The sequence below is a fragment of the Eulemur rufifrons genome, chromosome 30 (assembly GCF_041146395.1).
Source record: "Eulemur rufifrons isolate Redbay chromosome 30, OSU_ERuf_1, whole genome shotgun sequence".
NCBI lineage: Eukaryota > Metazoa > Chordata > Mammalia > Primates > Lemuridae > Eulemur > Eulemur rufifrons.
The window spans coordinates 129405430-129421018 of record NC_091012.1 but is presented as its reverse complement, the minus strand read 5'-3'; the positions used below and the strand labels follow the sequence as shown (position 1 = coordinate 129421018).

Genomic DNA, 15589 nt, shown 5'->3' with positions numbered 1-15589 from the left:
AAGCACGTCCCAAAGCCGTGCAAGCAAGCAGGAAGCCTGAGCCTGGCACTCCGGCCATCTCCTTAAGGTAGGAGCCTCACCTTCCTACATTCGTTGGGTCCCGAATCTCTAGTGCTGATGCTGACGTGAGTAGAAAGGAGGCAGCTCCCCGGAGAGGTAACAGGAGCATTTACTTACCGCTTCTCTCAACGCCAAACTCTTTGCCACTTAGAATATGGTGCAGGAGATTTTTCATATCAAAAGGGCTGAGGTTCATTAAACTTTCGGAAGCTTCTTCCCCTAAAAACAAATATCTTGTAAGTGTCCCAGACACAGGGCTGGTGGAGGGTGAAGGTAGGGTCAGGTGGACCTGGGTGTTGAGGGGGTAACCAAGGATGCTGTGGCAGGGCCCCCCGCCCAGGAGGCCCTCACTATTGCTTCAGGGCTAAAATGCAGTGATCCGTAGTGATCTGAAATGCTGCTGTTTAAATCATGTAATTGCTTAATTCTTAGCCACAGAGTTTTTCACATTGTACTGATCCCCAGTGTTGGGCTGCATCATGCAATTGGTTTTTATATTTAAACTGGTAGAATTTCTCCCAGTGAAGGTGTTACTAATGGGGGGATCAGGCTCACAGCGAAGACACCCAGTAAGGGGCTTCAATGTCAGGTGCAGAGCGGAAGATGCTGCATTGCTTAGGAGGGTCGATGGCAAACGTCACTGGTGCTTCATCCTCCCTGACTCCGGAACTTCGGCACCCTGTGCTGCAAGGCTTGATGGGACTTACATCCAAATGAGAGAACCGGGGGAAGCCTGAGCTCGCCCACAGGAGCGGGAGGCCAGTTGGAGAACACCTGAGCAGGGCTTCCCCGTGGTCGGGAGCCGCCATGTCTCACCTGAGCAGTTGAGGCTCCGCGCCAGCTCAGTGGCCATCACCTGAATGATCAGTCCAATCCGTAGTCTGAGCATCTCCACGAAGAGGCTGGGCTGGGCCCTGACGTACATGGCCAGGTAAACCACAATCTCCTGACGCAGACACACGGAGACGTGGTTTCAGAGACCCAGGGGTGGCCGAGAGGCCCCCTGCCCCTCCAGGGAAGGCCGTGGCCAGTGTGCCCCATGCCAGCTGCTGACCTGCGTGAGGACGGCGATGCTGATGTCCTGCCCGCTCGCCTCGTAGATGAGTTGTGTGAGCTCCTCCGGGGGAAGGGGTCTAGGAAGGAGCATCAGGTCACGAACAAGGTGAGGTGCTGTGGCAGTGCCTCCTTGCCCTCCATGGAAGATCCCTATTTTCTGTGCTAGAAGCGCCCATGTGACAGAGTGTCTGTACAAAGCCCCTCCTCCTGAACGAACGGTGGAGAGCACCGATGTTTTCCCCATGGCTCCCCCCACAAACCTGAGGGCCCCGGGGCCAAGGACTTACGCAGAAATGGTCCTCTCCCGGGGCTCGGGTGGCAGGCCCACCGTGAGCTGCTTCTGGTGTGACAGCAGGTCCGTGCACGCCTACACATTTAGGACAAGGGTGAGTGCAAGAGAGACTGGCAAAGATGACTGGGAGGGGCACTGCCAGTAAGATCATAAATTTATCCTTACAAACTTTATGATTCACGTTGCTCTTTATTTGAAAAATTCATACTTAGACTCTGGACTAAGTCCCCATGGTTTCGGTGTCTCCAATGTGTGGCCCAGGCCTGGCTCTGCAGGGCCCATTAGCAGGCATTTAATGCCCATCCACTGTAGCAAACACAATGGACTCCCTGATATTCAACAAGGCGGGAATGAGTCCTAAGATACCGATGGTAAGAGTTAATGGCCATATTATAGTCCTAAATTACCACTTTCTCCATTATTCACATATAATAAAGACCATCTCACCTTAACCACTGTAACACTGAACTCGAATGTCTTAGAAAGTGGTTCTGGATTTTGCAGGGCCTCAGAGTTATAAATATTAATGATCATCATACTGTGGACGTGCAGAAAAAAGAGAACTCTGTTTAAGAGGATGCCAGGCCACAGAGCATTTTCATTCGGTTTCTTGGCAAGGCTTTTTCTGTAGCTAAGAAAGAACAAAACTAATCCACTTGAATTTCCCTGCCTCTGCTCACTTTCGCAGAGCAGCAGGTGGCTGGGAGGGGAGGGCCTGCTCCATCTCTGGATTAAAGAACAGGTCTCCTTTACAAATAGTGCTTGCCTCGAGCCTTTGTAACTGGAAGATTGGAAGTGGAAGAGGAAGAGAGCAAGGGGCTAGAGAGGACAAAGGGCAACGGCACAGTCTCTCTGACCTCGCCCAGGACTTCCACTTTCTTCCTGAGCAGTCCCGAAATGTATCGAATCAAGCCCCACTCCTGGTTCAAGCCGGCCTTCCCGTAGAGCTCGCTGAGAAGGTTGTGAACGGTGACCCCATGCTGTCCAGAGAGATTTGTGTCCCAGCTGGGACCCCTGTCAAGAGGTAGAAAAATCCAGAAATATGGCCCGGAATGTTTAAAGGCTGGGAGAAGAATGAATCACTGCACATTCTGCTGAGTGCTCGAGCATGTCCAGTGCCTCCGTGTCACTGACAGGGTTATGTCCTACCGAAGCATCCCTGTGTCTTTTGAAACAGAAGCCTAACATCAGGACATTGTGGGATCCTGGCCTCACCCGGTCTTCTAGTCCTGGGAGACCAGCGTCAGTAGCCAGAGAAGGGGCTGGAAGTCTCACCATGGTGAACCTGGGTAATGTGGGGGAATGTAATCACGACCCAGGCTAGCCAGAAGACCAAGAGGACTAGGAAAAAGGATGAAGAACACTGAGAAAACTCAACCTGGCGAAGACCATAAACTCACTGCTATGGTCTAAATGTTTCCCCCTAGTTCATATGCTGAAATCCTAAACCCCCAAGGTGATGATAGTAGGAGGTAGGGCCTTTTGGAGATGATTAGGTCATGGGGTGGAGCCCCCCTGAATGAGAGTAGTGACCTTACAAAAGGGACTGCACAGTTTCCTCGCCTCTTCCACCACGTAAGGACACGTCGAGAAGGCACCATCTATGAGAAAGTGGGTCCCGCCCTCACCAGACACTGATTTTGCCTTGATCATGAACTTCCCAGCTTCCAGAACTGTGAGAAATGAATTTCTGTAGTGCATAAGGCACCCAGTTTACAGTATTTTGTTATAGCTGCCCAAATGGACGAAGATACTTACTTTATGATGTAAAGAATGTACAGAATGTCTGCTTGGTCCTGCAGGTTCGAACAATCTTTCAGCTGCTCAACCAGCTTCTCACAGTCCACTTCACCCTGGTCATCTCTGGGCCACTGGATGTCATCTTCGGGAGGTGGGCCATACAGAAGCCGAGAGCCGGGGAGAGCGACTGAGCTTGGGAACTTTCAGAAGATCAAGAAGTGAGACATCAACCTGGTCTTAGAACTCTGTTGCTGTGCTGTGTTCCCGTTTCTCAGTGACTCTTTTGTCCCTTTTTATTTATAGGCTCTGACTATTTTTGATCAGTGAATCACTGTGCTGGTCAACATTTGCAAGAAACTGACTAAACAGGCTAAAATACGTGCGAGTTTTATTTACGCAAGGTTCAAAAACAGGCAAAACTAACCCCTGGTGTTAGGAATCATGGCAGAGTTATCTTTGGATTGGAGGGGGAGGAAAAGCTGGGGAGGGGGCACAGAGGGTGGCCATTTACTGGGTATATTGGCTCAGTGACAATTCATTGAGCTCTACACTTTATGTACCTTTCTGTATCTATGTTAGATTTTACTAAAATATTTTTTGAAAGCAAAGCGAACACAAAAAGTATGTTTTAAACAAGCTAAAATTGAAGTTAGGTTAAAATAGTCTCCACCAGGCACTGAGTCTTTCTATTCATGTGGGATAAAATCAGGGAAGACTTCTGGATAAAGTAACAGATTATGGAAATCAATGAGGAACACCGTGAGATTCTATTTTCCTGAGGAATCTTTTACGGGTTTTTAAAATTACATTAAGACGTTAGGAACAAGGAGTCCTGCACCCTGTTCTGCAAGTAGTCCCACCTTGGCTGGCTGGCAGATAGGACAGGGCTGGGTGGTGAGCTGGTTTATTTCCTCTGGTGCTACATAGATTCTGGTGAGTGGGCAGAAAGGCAGTAGCCTTCTCCTACAGGCAGAGTATAAAGGTTTGCATCAAATTCAGTGTACACACTGATGCAAATCAGATCCCAGACAACTAGGTGGGTCCACATCACAACCCAAAGCTTCCAAACCTAAAGGTCCTGGATATCAAGGAATATTCTCTTTCTTTTGAGTTCCACCACTCAAAAGAGTTCTTGGGACCAACCCAGAATTGTAGAACATTACACTTAAAAAAAAAAAAAAAAAAAAGCTATTCCAAATACTTTACCTTTTTCAGGAGTGGCTCAGGACAGTCAACAAGATTCAGTGATTTACGGTGGACACTTAGAACATTATTTGGCAAAGTCATGGGAACAACTGCAGAACAAAAGAACAAAGAGCTGTCTGAGGAGGAGAAGCAATACAACAGTCCTTTTGAGAAGTACATGGCTACTCCTTATTTAACACAAACCAGCTGAAGGAATTGTAACTTCTTTAATTTCAGCAAGAACTCATCATATAGCCACATCATGTGCTAAATGGGGGAACAAGAAATGAGCAGGGAATGAATGGATCATGCTTTGAGAGCTCAATTTTACTTTTCCCTCCTGGAATTCAGGGAAAATTACAAAGCATCTTAGGACTTACAGAACCTTAGAAGTGACTGAGCCTGACCCCTATTTTCTTTCAGATGAGGACACTGAGAGCTGGAGAGGGTAGACCATTTGTCTAAGGTCACTGGGCTTCCTGTCCAGTACTGGACAGCCCTGCCAGGAGTTAGGGCTTGTTTTTTTAACTGCCTTTGGATATTATCATCAGCAATATTTATTCATTAAGCCATCTCTGTCTTCCAGGTTATATCACATCATCTCAGGAGAATAGGAAGCTTTCAAGGTAAAGATGATGCATATTTAAAAGGTATTTATAAACCTCCAGGTTATACTAGTGAATTGAATACACACTGTAATTTTTACTTTCTCCCCAATCCCCCACTAACACTGCAGAAAATATATACAGTCATGTGTCACTTAATGACAGGATTTGTTCTGAGAAACGCGCTGTTAGGCAATTTCAGCGTTGTGTGATCATGGAGTGTACTTACCAAACCTAGATGGTACAGCCTGCCACACACCTAGGCTAGACGGTATAGTCTATTGCTTCTAGGCTACAAACTTGTACAGTGTGTTACCGTACTGAATACTGTAGGCAACTGTAACACAATGGTGAGTATTTGTGTATCTAAACATACTTAAACATAGAAAAGGTACTGTAAAAATACAGTATAAAAGATTAAAAAACAGTACACCTGTGTAGGGCACTTACCACGAATGGGGTTTGCAGGACTGGAAGTTGCTCTGGGTGTGTGAGTGAGTGAGTGGTGAGTGAACGTGAAGGCCTAGGACGTTACTGTGCACTGCTGTAGGCTTTGTAAACACTGGACACTTAGGCTACATTAAATGTATCCAAAAAAATTTAGTATTTTTCATTCTTCAATAATAAATTAACCTTAGCTTGCTATAACTTTTTTACTTTAAAATTTTTTAAGCTTTTTGACTCTTTTGTAATAACATAGCTTAAAACACAAACACATTGTACAGCTGTACAAAAATATTTTCTTTTTTATATCCTTATCTTATAAGCTTTTTTCTATTTTTAAAAATTTTTATTTTTTACTTTCTAAACTTTTTGTTAGAAATAAAGGCACAAACACACACATTAACCTAGGTCTACACAGGGTCAGGATTATCAATATCACTGTCTTCCAGCTCCACATCTTGTCCCACTGGAAGGTCTTTGGGGCAATAACACACACAGAGCTGTCATCTCCTATGATAATAATGTTTCTTCGGACTACTGAAGGACCTGCCTGAGGCTGTTTTACAGTTAACTTTTTTTTAATAAGTAGAAGGACGATACTGTAAAATAATGATAGAAAGTATAGTATAGTAAATCCATAAACCAGCAATATAGTAATTTATTACCATTATCAACTATTATGCACTGTGCATAATTGTACATGCTGGACTTTTATATAACTGGCAGTGCAGTACATTTGTTTATACCTTTTTACACCTGCATCACCACAAACACGTAATGAATGCGTTGTGCTACAATGTCATGGCAGCTATGATGTCACTAGATGATAAGAACTTTTCAGCTGCATTACAATCGTAGGGGACCACCATTATCTATGTGGTCTGTCATTGACTGAAATGTTACGTGTTGTATGACTATGTATATTATAGAAAAAGACAAGTCCTCAAGAATAGGGAAAAGCAGGAGAGAAGATAATAGTAACAAAATTTTGAAAATGGGAAAGTTGATGGATGAAAGATAACTGATTTAGCAGACACAAGGCAACCAAAGCCCGAGTCTACAGTGGAGAAATCCAAGAACCAGTCAGATTTACATCAGAGAATCCTCAGAAGTCTCAGGAACTTGCTGTACCTGGGGGTCCAAAGCAGGTGTCCAAAATAAGGAAGAGTGGGGAGAAGCTGTTTGAGAAGCAGTGAGCCTCTAGATACCCTCCTCAACTGCACACAGCTTGGTGACTGCCTTGCTCACTCTCACAGAAGACAGAGTGTCTCTTTGAAGAGGGTAAAAGGGGGAGGGTCTTAGTGGGGAGGGGAGCACTGACCAGCACATCTGAAGGCCTGGATACATTCCTTAGGGGAATTAAGTAACTATATGGCTCTAGGCAACCAGACCCTTGCCCTTCAAGTAGGAGATTGTGGAGTATCTCTAGGAAATCTGACCAGCCTATACCCATACAGGCCCAATAAGTCAATAAGCCCTCCCCCCACATAGGCTTGGAGATGCTCCTGCATGATCAGATAACCAAGGAGCACCAGGCAATGGAGGGAGGACTCTCAAGGGGAAGATAAAAACTTAAACAGGAAAAAGTGACTTGGGAGAAATGGAAACAATTCAGAGAGAAGAAAATGTAAATATAAACAAACACAAACAAAAACCTCTGTCATTAATATTCTTAGAATAATAAATTACATTGCATGCATGAAATAAGAACAGATGCAATTCGGGGAACAAAGATTTAAAACATGATAGCAAAAGTGAAAAAAAATTAAGAGAGTGGAACAAAAAGTTGAGGCAATTGCCCTCAGAACAGATAGAGAAATGGAAAACAGAAGAGAAATGACAGAGACTTCTCCAGGAAGTCAACTTTGGAATCATAGAAATACCAGAAAGAGAGAACAGAGAAGATGTAAGGAAGGAAATGAATCAAAAAGTTTTTCAGGAAAACGTTATAGGACTGAAAAACATAAATTTCCAGATTGGATAGACCCACTGATTGATTACCTAACACAATGAATGAAAACATGCTAAGATCAAGGCACATCATGGAAATATCAGAACCTGAGAGCGGAGAAGATCCTAAACACTTTCAAAGAGAAAAAGAGTTTATTTTTGGAGGATCAAAAATCAGAATGGCTTTAATTTCTCAACAGTAACACTGATGACAAGACGACAATGAAGTCATGATTTTGAAAATTGGAAGAAAAATGTATTTTCAGTCTAGAATTCTATACTCAGCTAAACTCTCAAATGAGTATAGAATATTTGTAGATATTTTCAGACTTGTAAGGTTTTAACAATTTTTACCCACCATGCACTATATCTCAAGAAACTACTGGATGTCTGCCACTAAAATAAGAGAATGAAACAAGAAAGAGGAAGAGTTGAGATACAGAAAACAGGAGAGCCAACACAGGAGACAAGTCAAGACACCATCCAGAGTGACGGTGAAGGAAGATCTCAGGGTAAAAAGTGCATCCCAGACATGGAGGGCACCCAAGGCAGAGGGGCAGACAACTTCAGAAATATGCAAGTTGAAGGCTGTCACCACCATGCCCTCTTTTCCATCACACCATTTTTTTTTTTAACCTATTAAAACTATTCTAGAATGTGCTCTACCCAAACAAAGAAATAATATCAAGAAAGGGGAAGACACCAGATTCAAGAAACAGGAAATCCGACTAACGATGAACCAAAGAAATTCCCAGGATACTAAGTATGTGATAGGCCTAGAGCACAACTGGCCCAGATAGAAGGAGACTCGTGGACTTTAAGAAAAGTAGTGGAATCGAGAGATTCACTGATATGATTGATCTTGTGGAAATTTGTATTGCGAGGCCATTGGAAGATGCAGAAAGGAAGCAAAGCACATGAAAAGCCAGGGCAACTTTAGGAAAAACAAAGAGTAAATATGGTAATATAATCACAGCATACTATAATGCTGAGTTGGAAATAATATTGGCATACATATAATAATACCAAGAATGAATATTGATTTAACTAAACTTTAATACAACTCCCTTGGTGGGTTAGGGGAGATTAAGCAGAGGAATGGTGATTTAAGACAGCCAAATGCTAACCCACAAAATATTTAACAGTGAGTCAAAAGGTACTGAATCAAGTTGACACAACCAAAGACAGCAGTATACATACATTATTTTAGAAAATATAGATATATAAATGCCAGAAGAAATAGCTAAAAGAGTTGAAAGTGGCTGCCTTTAAAGAGAAAGGGGGGGGGGGCCTCATTTTGTTGTCTTCTAGGATTCTTTGGCTTTTAATTATGTCCAGGCATTACCTTGATAAAAGAAGGTATTTTAATAGGCAGAAAAGACTTAATAACGTACATGGAACGTCCAAATCCTTTGCTTTTGCCATCACAGAAAGTATGTCTTGAGTAGAGTGTACAGCACTGAAGATAAGGCTGTCTTCTGTCTTCTTACAAAGAGGGGGCAGATAGCAACTCAGGGATGTGCTTTGCAGAAGGTGGTTGATATACTGGTCAAGTTCATCCTGGCTTTCTGTAATTGGACAAGCAAGCAAAAGAGCCAATGAAAACAAGCTGCAGAAATATCTGAACTGCATAATAGTGACTGTGTGTAGCAGATGTCACTGCATAGACTTAGTGGAAGACAACATCTAGATATCTACATTTACACCCCCACCTACCCCCAAAGAGTAAAGAGATTTATAGAGATAATGTTATGTGTGTGTTAATTTACTGTTTACAAAAACTTCATCCCAGGAAAAGAAAATTCAAGTCAAGATAGTGTCCACGTCTCATCATCCCAAGATGAACTGAATAATATATAAGACAAGGTCTAGTATTTTTGTGTTAATTTGTCACGAGTGAGCTAAGCTTTAAGGAACTGCCCGCCCTAACCCCAACTACTATCCAAAAGTAAAAAACAGGTCATTTCACTTCCAAACCTTGTTCGGACTGAGAAATGTCACATACCTAGGGTTTCATCATTCATACCCAACCAAAGCTAGATCGCTCTGCCACTCCTTTGAAAATTCAAGCAGTGTGTTTCTGTCTTCAAAATGTATTTTGTGAAAAGTCCCTGTTCCTGAGACTCTTCTAGGTTTAAAAAAGCCCCACTGTCAAGGGCATCATTTGCAGTTTAGGTTTTTAAACTGGCATTTTAGTCATTTTAAGATGTGTAAGTTTCAGAAACCTCTCCTTTTTCTGTTTGCTTTTAGTTTAATTATCCATCATTGTCTGTGCTTAGGTCTTAGGGCAATTTTCTCACAATGCCAAGGTTTAAATAAATTCAGTGAACCACCTACAAAATCATTCCAACCCATACCTTGATCACTGATGTCTTCCAAATATCCTCCTGGATCTGAATCGGTGTCAGGACTGACGTTCTCTTCACCGGCGTCATCAAACAACTTCTCATCACAGTCTGGATCCAAGAAGGTCAGATATGTGTAGAATGATGTGGTGAGAAATTCCGAAAGGTTCCCTAATTTCACTCTGCCAAGGAGACAATATGTTGGGGATACAGGTAGAGTGTGGACAAACTTCCTCTATGAATCACTGACAGATTTTTTAACAACCAGGTGGTGCGTCTGCCAGAATCAATAAATATATTACTCTGCAGATTGCTCCATAGAAGTAGTCAGCCAAGAATTAAACAAAAATTCAATAGCAAGTATGAAGTGAAAGCACACAGCATATTAAAAGCCATATAAATCATGCTGATTTCGTACTCCCAAACCCAACACAAATACAAATCTATTTTACTGAAACAACCAAAAGTTTTATAAAATATGTTGAGCAAACCACTTTTAATCAGAACCAATCCATGTTTTTTCGTTCTTTGTTTTTTGTCCTAAAACGATTGGACGAGAAGCAGCAGTTCTCTGGGCACGCTCTCGCTGTTATGATGAGTCTCTAGCGCAAAGTGCAGTCACACAGGACAGGGGTGTTAGGATGGAAGAGGCAAGTTCTCTAGAAGAAATTCAATGGGCAGGCTATCTCCAGCCTGGACCAGATGCCCCACCTGGCCCTATGACATTAAGCTGAGCACCGTGCCACTAAAAACCGGAAGCTGGTGGCAGCGTCCCGGTTCTGCAGGTCCACCCCCAGATGCTGGGAGGATTTCCACAGAAAGAAACATTCTGGGCCGGGCGCGGTGGCTCACCCCTGTAATCCTAGCACTCTGGGAGGCCGAGGTGGGCGGATCGTTTGAGCTCAGGAGTTCGAGACCAGCCTGAGCAAGAGCGAGATCCCATCTCTACTAAAAATAGAAAGAAATTATATGGACAGCTAAAAATATATATCAAAAAAATTAGCCGGGCATGGTGGTGCATGCCTGTAGTCCCAACTACTCGGGAGGCTGAGACAGGAGGATCCCTTGAGCTCAGGAGTTTGAGGTTGCTGTGAACTAGGCTGACGCCACGGCACTCACTCTAGCCTGGGCAACAGAGTGAGACTCTGTCTCAAAAAAAAAAAAAAAAAAAAAGAAACATTCTGAAAATGTTAGATAGGAAGCAGAAAACAACAGGAACCCTCCCTGGGAGCTGCGGGCATCAGATTGTGACTTAGGTTAAAAGGCTGAGAAATACAGTTAAGGAGCTGGTGGTGGCAAAGGAAAGGAATTCATAGGGGCTACAGCAGACAGATGGTCTGAAGGAAAGGAAAGCCTTCCCACAATTGAGTAAAAACTCCCCCAGCCCTGGGGCTGGGGAAGAGGACTAGGTGGGCTAGAGTGGGTAAAGGCAATGGAAAGTTTTTCTGTGATGAAGGTGAAGGGAGTCAGGTTTATTAGGCTAAAGAGAGCTCCGAGGCAGAGAGGCGCTGGCTCAAAGAGGCCTTTGATGAACAGTGAGCTACCCAACGTGGATTCAGGGTGTAGAATCCAGCGTGCAGGGCGAGTTCAGCTTTTTAAAAATCTTTTAACTGGAGGAAAAGTAAAAATGGGATTCAACCTTAATTAACAGAAACAGAATTATCTTTGCAATATAATCTTTATAACATAATTTATTATATTAATGTAGTTATAATTATATAACGTATGTTAGAATTAATTATAACTATATTAATTTTATAATATAATTTATGAATTATAAAGGTTTTAATGATCAAGAATTGTGTTGGAGAAGGAGTCTAGGCATTCCTGTCTCTTCCGTGGCGCCTGCCATGCTCGCCCCTGCCTGGGAACCCTCCTCCAGCTCAGCCCGCGGGTGAGAGGCTGGGTCTGGCAGTCCACACAGAGCTTCTGCACCTGTTCCTCTGTGCCCCTGGCTCTCTGAGTCTGCAGTTCCTTGTCCATCAAATGGGAATACAGCCCATGTCATAAAGTGAAGACTACATGAGACAGCACATAGAACACACTGCGAATACTCAATTAACTGCAGACAATATCCTTTTTACAATGATTAAATTTCAATGAAAGAATTTATGTTGCAAAATGGTTAATTACAGGCCTGTGGTATTTTCTCTCCATTACAATGCCACATGCCAGGTGGTAACTTATCCAAACTGGAGGGAAAATGTACAAAAGTGGATGCAGATTGCAGTAGTGGCACTAGCCCTGGAAGTGTACACGGCAAACCGTTGGGGACAATCTGGCTGATGTTCCCGAGAGAAAGGCCAGGAAAAGCTTGGATCGAGGGTCACTTCAAATGTACAGCAAAACCCACAGCACATTCTGTGGGTGGAGGCAGTGACCTCAGCGGGCACAGCAAATCACTGAGGCCAGAGTGAGAAATACAGCCATTAACCTTGAGGACATTATGCTAGGTAAAATGAGCTAGTCATAAATTGATTAATATTGCATGATTCCAATTATATGAGCTATCTGTCGTAGTCACACTCATAGACACAGAAAGGACGGTGGTTGCCGGGGGCTGGGGAGACGGGGAAATGGGGAGTTATTAAATGCATAGAGTTTTACTTTTGCGAGATGAGAAGAGTTCTGGGGACTGGGTGCATAACAATGTGAATGTACTTAACACTACTGAACCGTACGCTTAGAAATGGTTAGGATGGTGGTTAGGATGGTAGGTTATATTATCTGTATTGTACTTCAATTTTTAAAAATGACAGTGACTTTTCTTTGGTAGCAGGGTCCCTGGGGTGGGAGGCTGTGAGAAGAAAAGGCAACTTCAACTCCCAAACACTTTTGGCAACGGGCATTCCATCAGGGACCAAACGGAAGCTTCCCTGAGCCCCAGAAAGGCCACACTGGGGCCAGGCTACACAGTGAGGTTCTCTTGGGGCCCTTCTGGCAAATCCCAGGGGATTCGGGGAGATGAGGGCATAGGTGCGTAGAGCAATCCTCTGCCTTGTGACAGTCAGACACTACACACATGGAAGGGGGTTTCCTGGAGGGCAAGCCCCCATCGCTCAAGATGCTCAAGCATAATACCTGGGCACATCTGTCCTACTTTGGGCCTGTAAACAGGAAGGGAACGTGTTCCACTGAGAGCGAGGGAACAGTGATCTATGCAGGCCCATTCAGGAGCTCTGCTCTGAGGGCCACTGAGGAATTTGTCAAGTTCTTTGAATTATTCTTAGGGTGACAGCACACTCAAGTCAATGCAAGGAGCCTTTATTGAGCACCTGCTGGATCCCAAGCACTAGGCATTTTCTTCCATGCCTTTTAACAGAAACACACACAGCATTCCACACACGCGCTCCAAGAATGTCACTTCAGAGAGACTTGGTATATTCATTCCCTATGCCCGAGGCCTGCTGGTACCTATAAAAGCTTAAAAGACATCAACCAAATGCTATTTTAGAGATAAGTCAAGTTTCACACAGGAGACTGGATTACATAAGTCTTAACCTCCTTTTACTCTAAAAGTCCATGCTTCTCTGTTCAGCAACTGATATGAAAAATGGGAGACAGGCAGCGAAAGACTTTAAGAAGGGTCAGTGCTACTCTTATTTAAAAAAAAAATCACAAATTACCTAGCTCCTCCAAAATATCCATCCTCTAGTTTTCTAATTGTAGAAAGAACTGCAGGATGAATGTCTGAGCCATCATTTGCTAAGGAAAAAAAAAAAAAAAAAAAGATGAGTTAGTTTACTCAGTCTGGGAATACTTTTTTTCCCCTGGTATACACTGAAATACGTTCACCAACACAATCTAATTAAAATGCTTCTGGCAAAGAAGATTCCCAAGATAAGAAACCAAACTGCTAAGAACCCCCTTCCGTCCTTAACTCTGTCCAAAGGAGCCATTTTAAATATTTGGAAAATGGCCCAAACCACCACCGTGGCAGGAATCAGCCTGATCAAATTCCCAGCATTACCGAGCATGGTGTGAGTGATGGGGAAGGTGAGCGTGGGTCTGCCGATCATCCGCCAGCAGGTGCACAGGTAGGCCAGCTCGATCCTCAGCATCTCCACAATCATCTCGTTGTCCAGGGCCAGGTAGAAGTGATGCTGATCGGTGAACTGAAAGGCAGGACAGGCCAGGTGAGAGCTCTTTGTTTACCTGAACCACCAGCTGTCACTCAGGGCAGCACTAATCCTGGAGTTTTATTGCCAGGAAAGAGGTTCAGTGCTGCCTTTAAGCTGCCCAGTCATGGGGCTGCTCTCCTCGAGATCAAACAAATTAGTCTGTCGCCTGCCAGGAGCTGTCACTATCTTAGTGCAGAAGGGAAAGGTGTGCTGCTAAATCTATATTCAGCTTCACAGATGGGGATTTAAGCATCTTGCCCAGTGCCGCTGTCTCTGAAAGCAAATCAATAATTCCTTAATTCCTACTCCTTCCAGGGCTACTGGGTTTGAAGATGCTTTCCGAGCAGGGGCACTGAGAGCAGGTGAGATGTGGAGACTCTGTTTACCTGACTGATGGCCTGGTTAATGTCAACTAAAGGCACCGTTGCCTGATGTTGATGAAAATCAAATTGTTCTCCTGGCCTCTAGAATAGCGTATGCTCAGCTCTGGACTGAAATTTGTTACTAATGGAAACAACTCACAGGATTTCAGTGAGTAGATTGGGGCCACTGACCCAAGACACCGTGACCAACTGTGTACCCAGGTAAGTGAGGGCTGTGACCCATGCTGCCAAAGCAATCCCCTCTTGGTCTTTCTAGCTGCCCAAATGGGTGGAAAACGTTTGGTACGTGCTTCCTTGGGACTAGTTTTCTTTGGAAACATAATCAGTTCCATAATCAGTATATTTAGCATCCCGGTAAGGGGGCTAGGGCCTGAAAATCAGACTGGCTGTGAGTTACACAGAGGGTCTGACGACAGCCTACACAAGGGTTAGGGACTATTGCCATTAGGGGCACAAGGGCTGTAGTCAAGTGACACGTCACCAGCAAATTTCTAAAAGTGTGAATTTCATAACTGGAAATGATGGCACACTCAATTTGATTCAACCAAATTTTGAGCACCTACTATGAGTGAGGAATTGCACTAGGTACTGGGTATCATTTTGTCTCTATCTGAACTTGTGTATGCAGAATTCTGCCACATTCAAAGTAGGAAAGCTTACTAGGCAGTAAAGAGAACTTAATATAAATAAAAGAATGCTCTTCTCACCTGGGGTGTAAAAGTAAAGATTTGGTTCCTAATCACATATAGTTTAGAGGTTCCAAGGACGCCAATGTGCCGATACGGTCGCCCACTCAATTTCATATTCTTATTCCGACCTATTTTAAAAATAAAAGAGAAATTGGAGTTAAAGGAAATGCAGTAACAACTGAGGCTAAGGTTAGGCTTATTTTTACATTAGACAACACACTTTGGGGTTTGGTTTTTCTACTACCATTGTCCTTCTTTAAAATGGGACAAAGCTAAATATAAAACCAAATCCCACCCCGCTTGTTTTCAGGTGTGTATATGAATATACATGGTTCAGTCTGTATGGAACAAAACTATTAAAAGGACTATATTAATGTTTACTTTTAAATTATTTAATATTGAATCATAATATTATGCAGTCAGATTCTACAGAAAGTAAAGAGACCCTTCTCCTATTTAAATGGGCTAAATGAAAATTTTCTGATACTACAGATACAAATTAGAAGCATAATCAAGACACACATGACTCTTCTAACCATGAATTTTCAAAGGTGGCTCTTTATTTTACAACAGATCTGGCCAATCGTACAGCCGACCTGTGGTGGTATCTACTGAACGGGCGTGAGAAGAACATGCTTGTTTGCCCATTTCTCTTCCCATCAAAGCGGCAGAACCAGCTGCGTTAGTGTTTTGCCCAATTCTCTAGAACTTGCATACAT

The 15589-nt window shown here is 43.4% G+C and overlaps 1 protein-coding gene across 4 annotated transcripts in view; it reads right to left on the bottom strand.

Moving 5' to 3' along the window:
* The window catches only part of PHKA2 (phosphorylase kinase regulatory subunit alpha 2), a 78672-nt gene that overhangs the window by 12701 nt on the left and 50382 nt on the right, over window positions 1-15589 (bottom strand). The window contains exons 15-27 of one of the 4 annotated variants that reach the window (XM_069464351.1): window positions 14889-14998; window positions 13648-13792; window positions 13304-13382; window positions 9684-9859; window positions 8727-8900; window positions 4350-4443; window positions 4245-4251; window positions 3167-3285; window positions 2266-2422; window positions 1404-1483; window positions 1115-1193; window positions 877-1006; window positions 178-279 (exon numbers count right to left, since the gene is read on the bottom strand). In XM_069464351.1, coding sequence (XP_069320452.1) covers window positions 178-279; window positions 877-1006; window positions 1115-1193; window positions 1404-1483; window positions 2266-2422; window positions 3167-3285; window positions 4245-4251; window positions 4350-4443; window positions 8727-8900; window positions 9684-9859; window positions 13304-13382; window positions 13648-13792; window positions 14889-14998 — 1452 coding nt within the window. Of the gene's footprint in view, window positions 1-177; window positions 280-876; window positions 1007-1114; window positions 1194-1403; window positions 1484-2265; window positions 2423-3166; window positions 3349-4244; window positions 4252-4349; window positions 4444-8726; window positions 8901-9683; window positions 9860-13303; window positions 13383-13647; window positions 13793-14888; window positions 14999-15589 lie in introns of all 4 variants that reach the window. The other 3 variants (XM_069464352.1, XM_069464353.1, XM_069464350.1) reach the window with 3 other exon arrangements.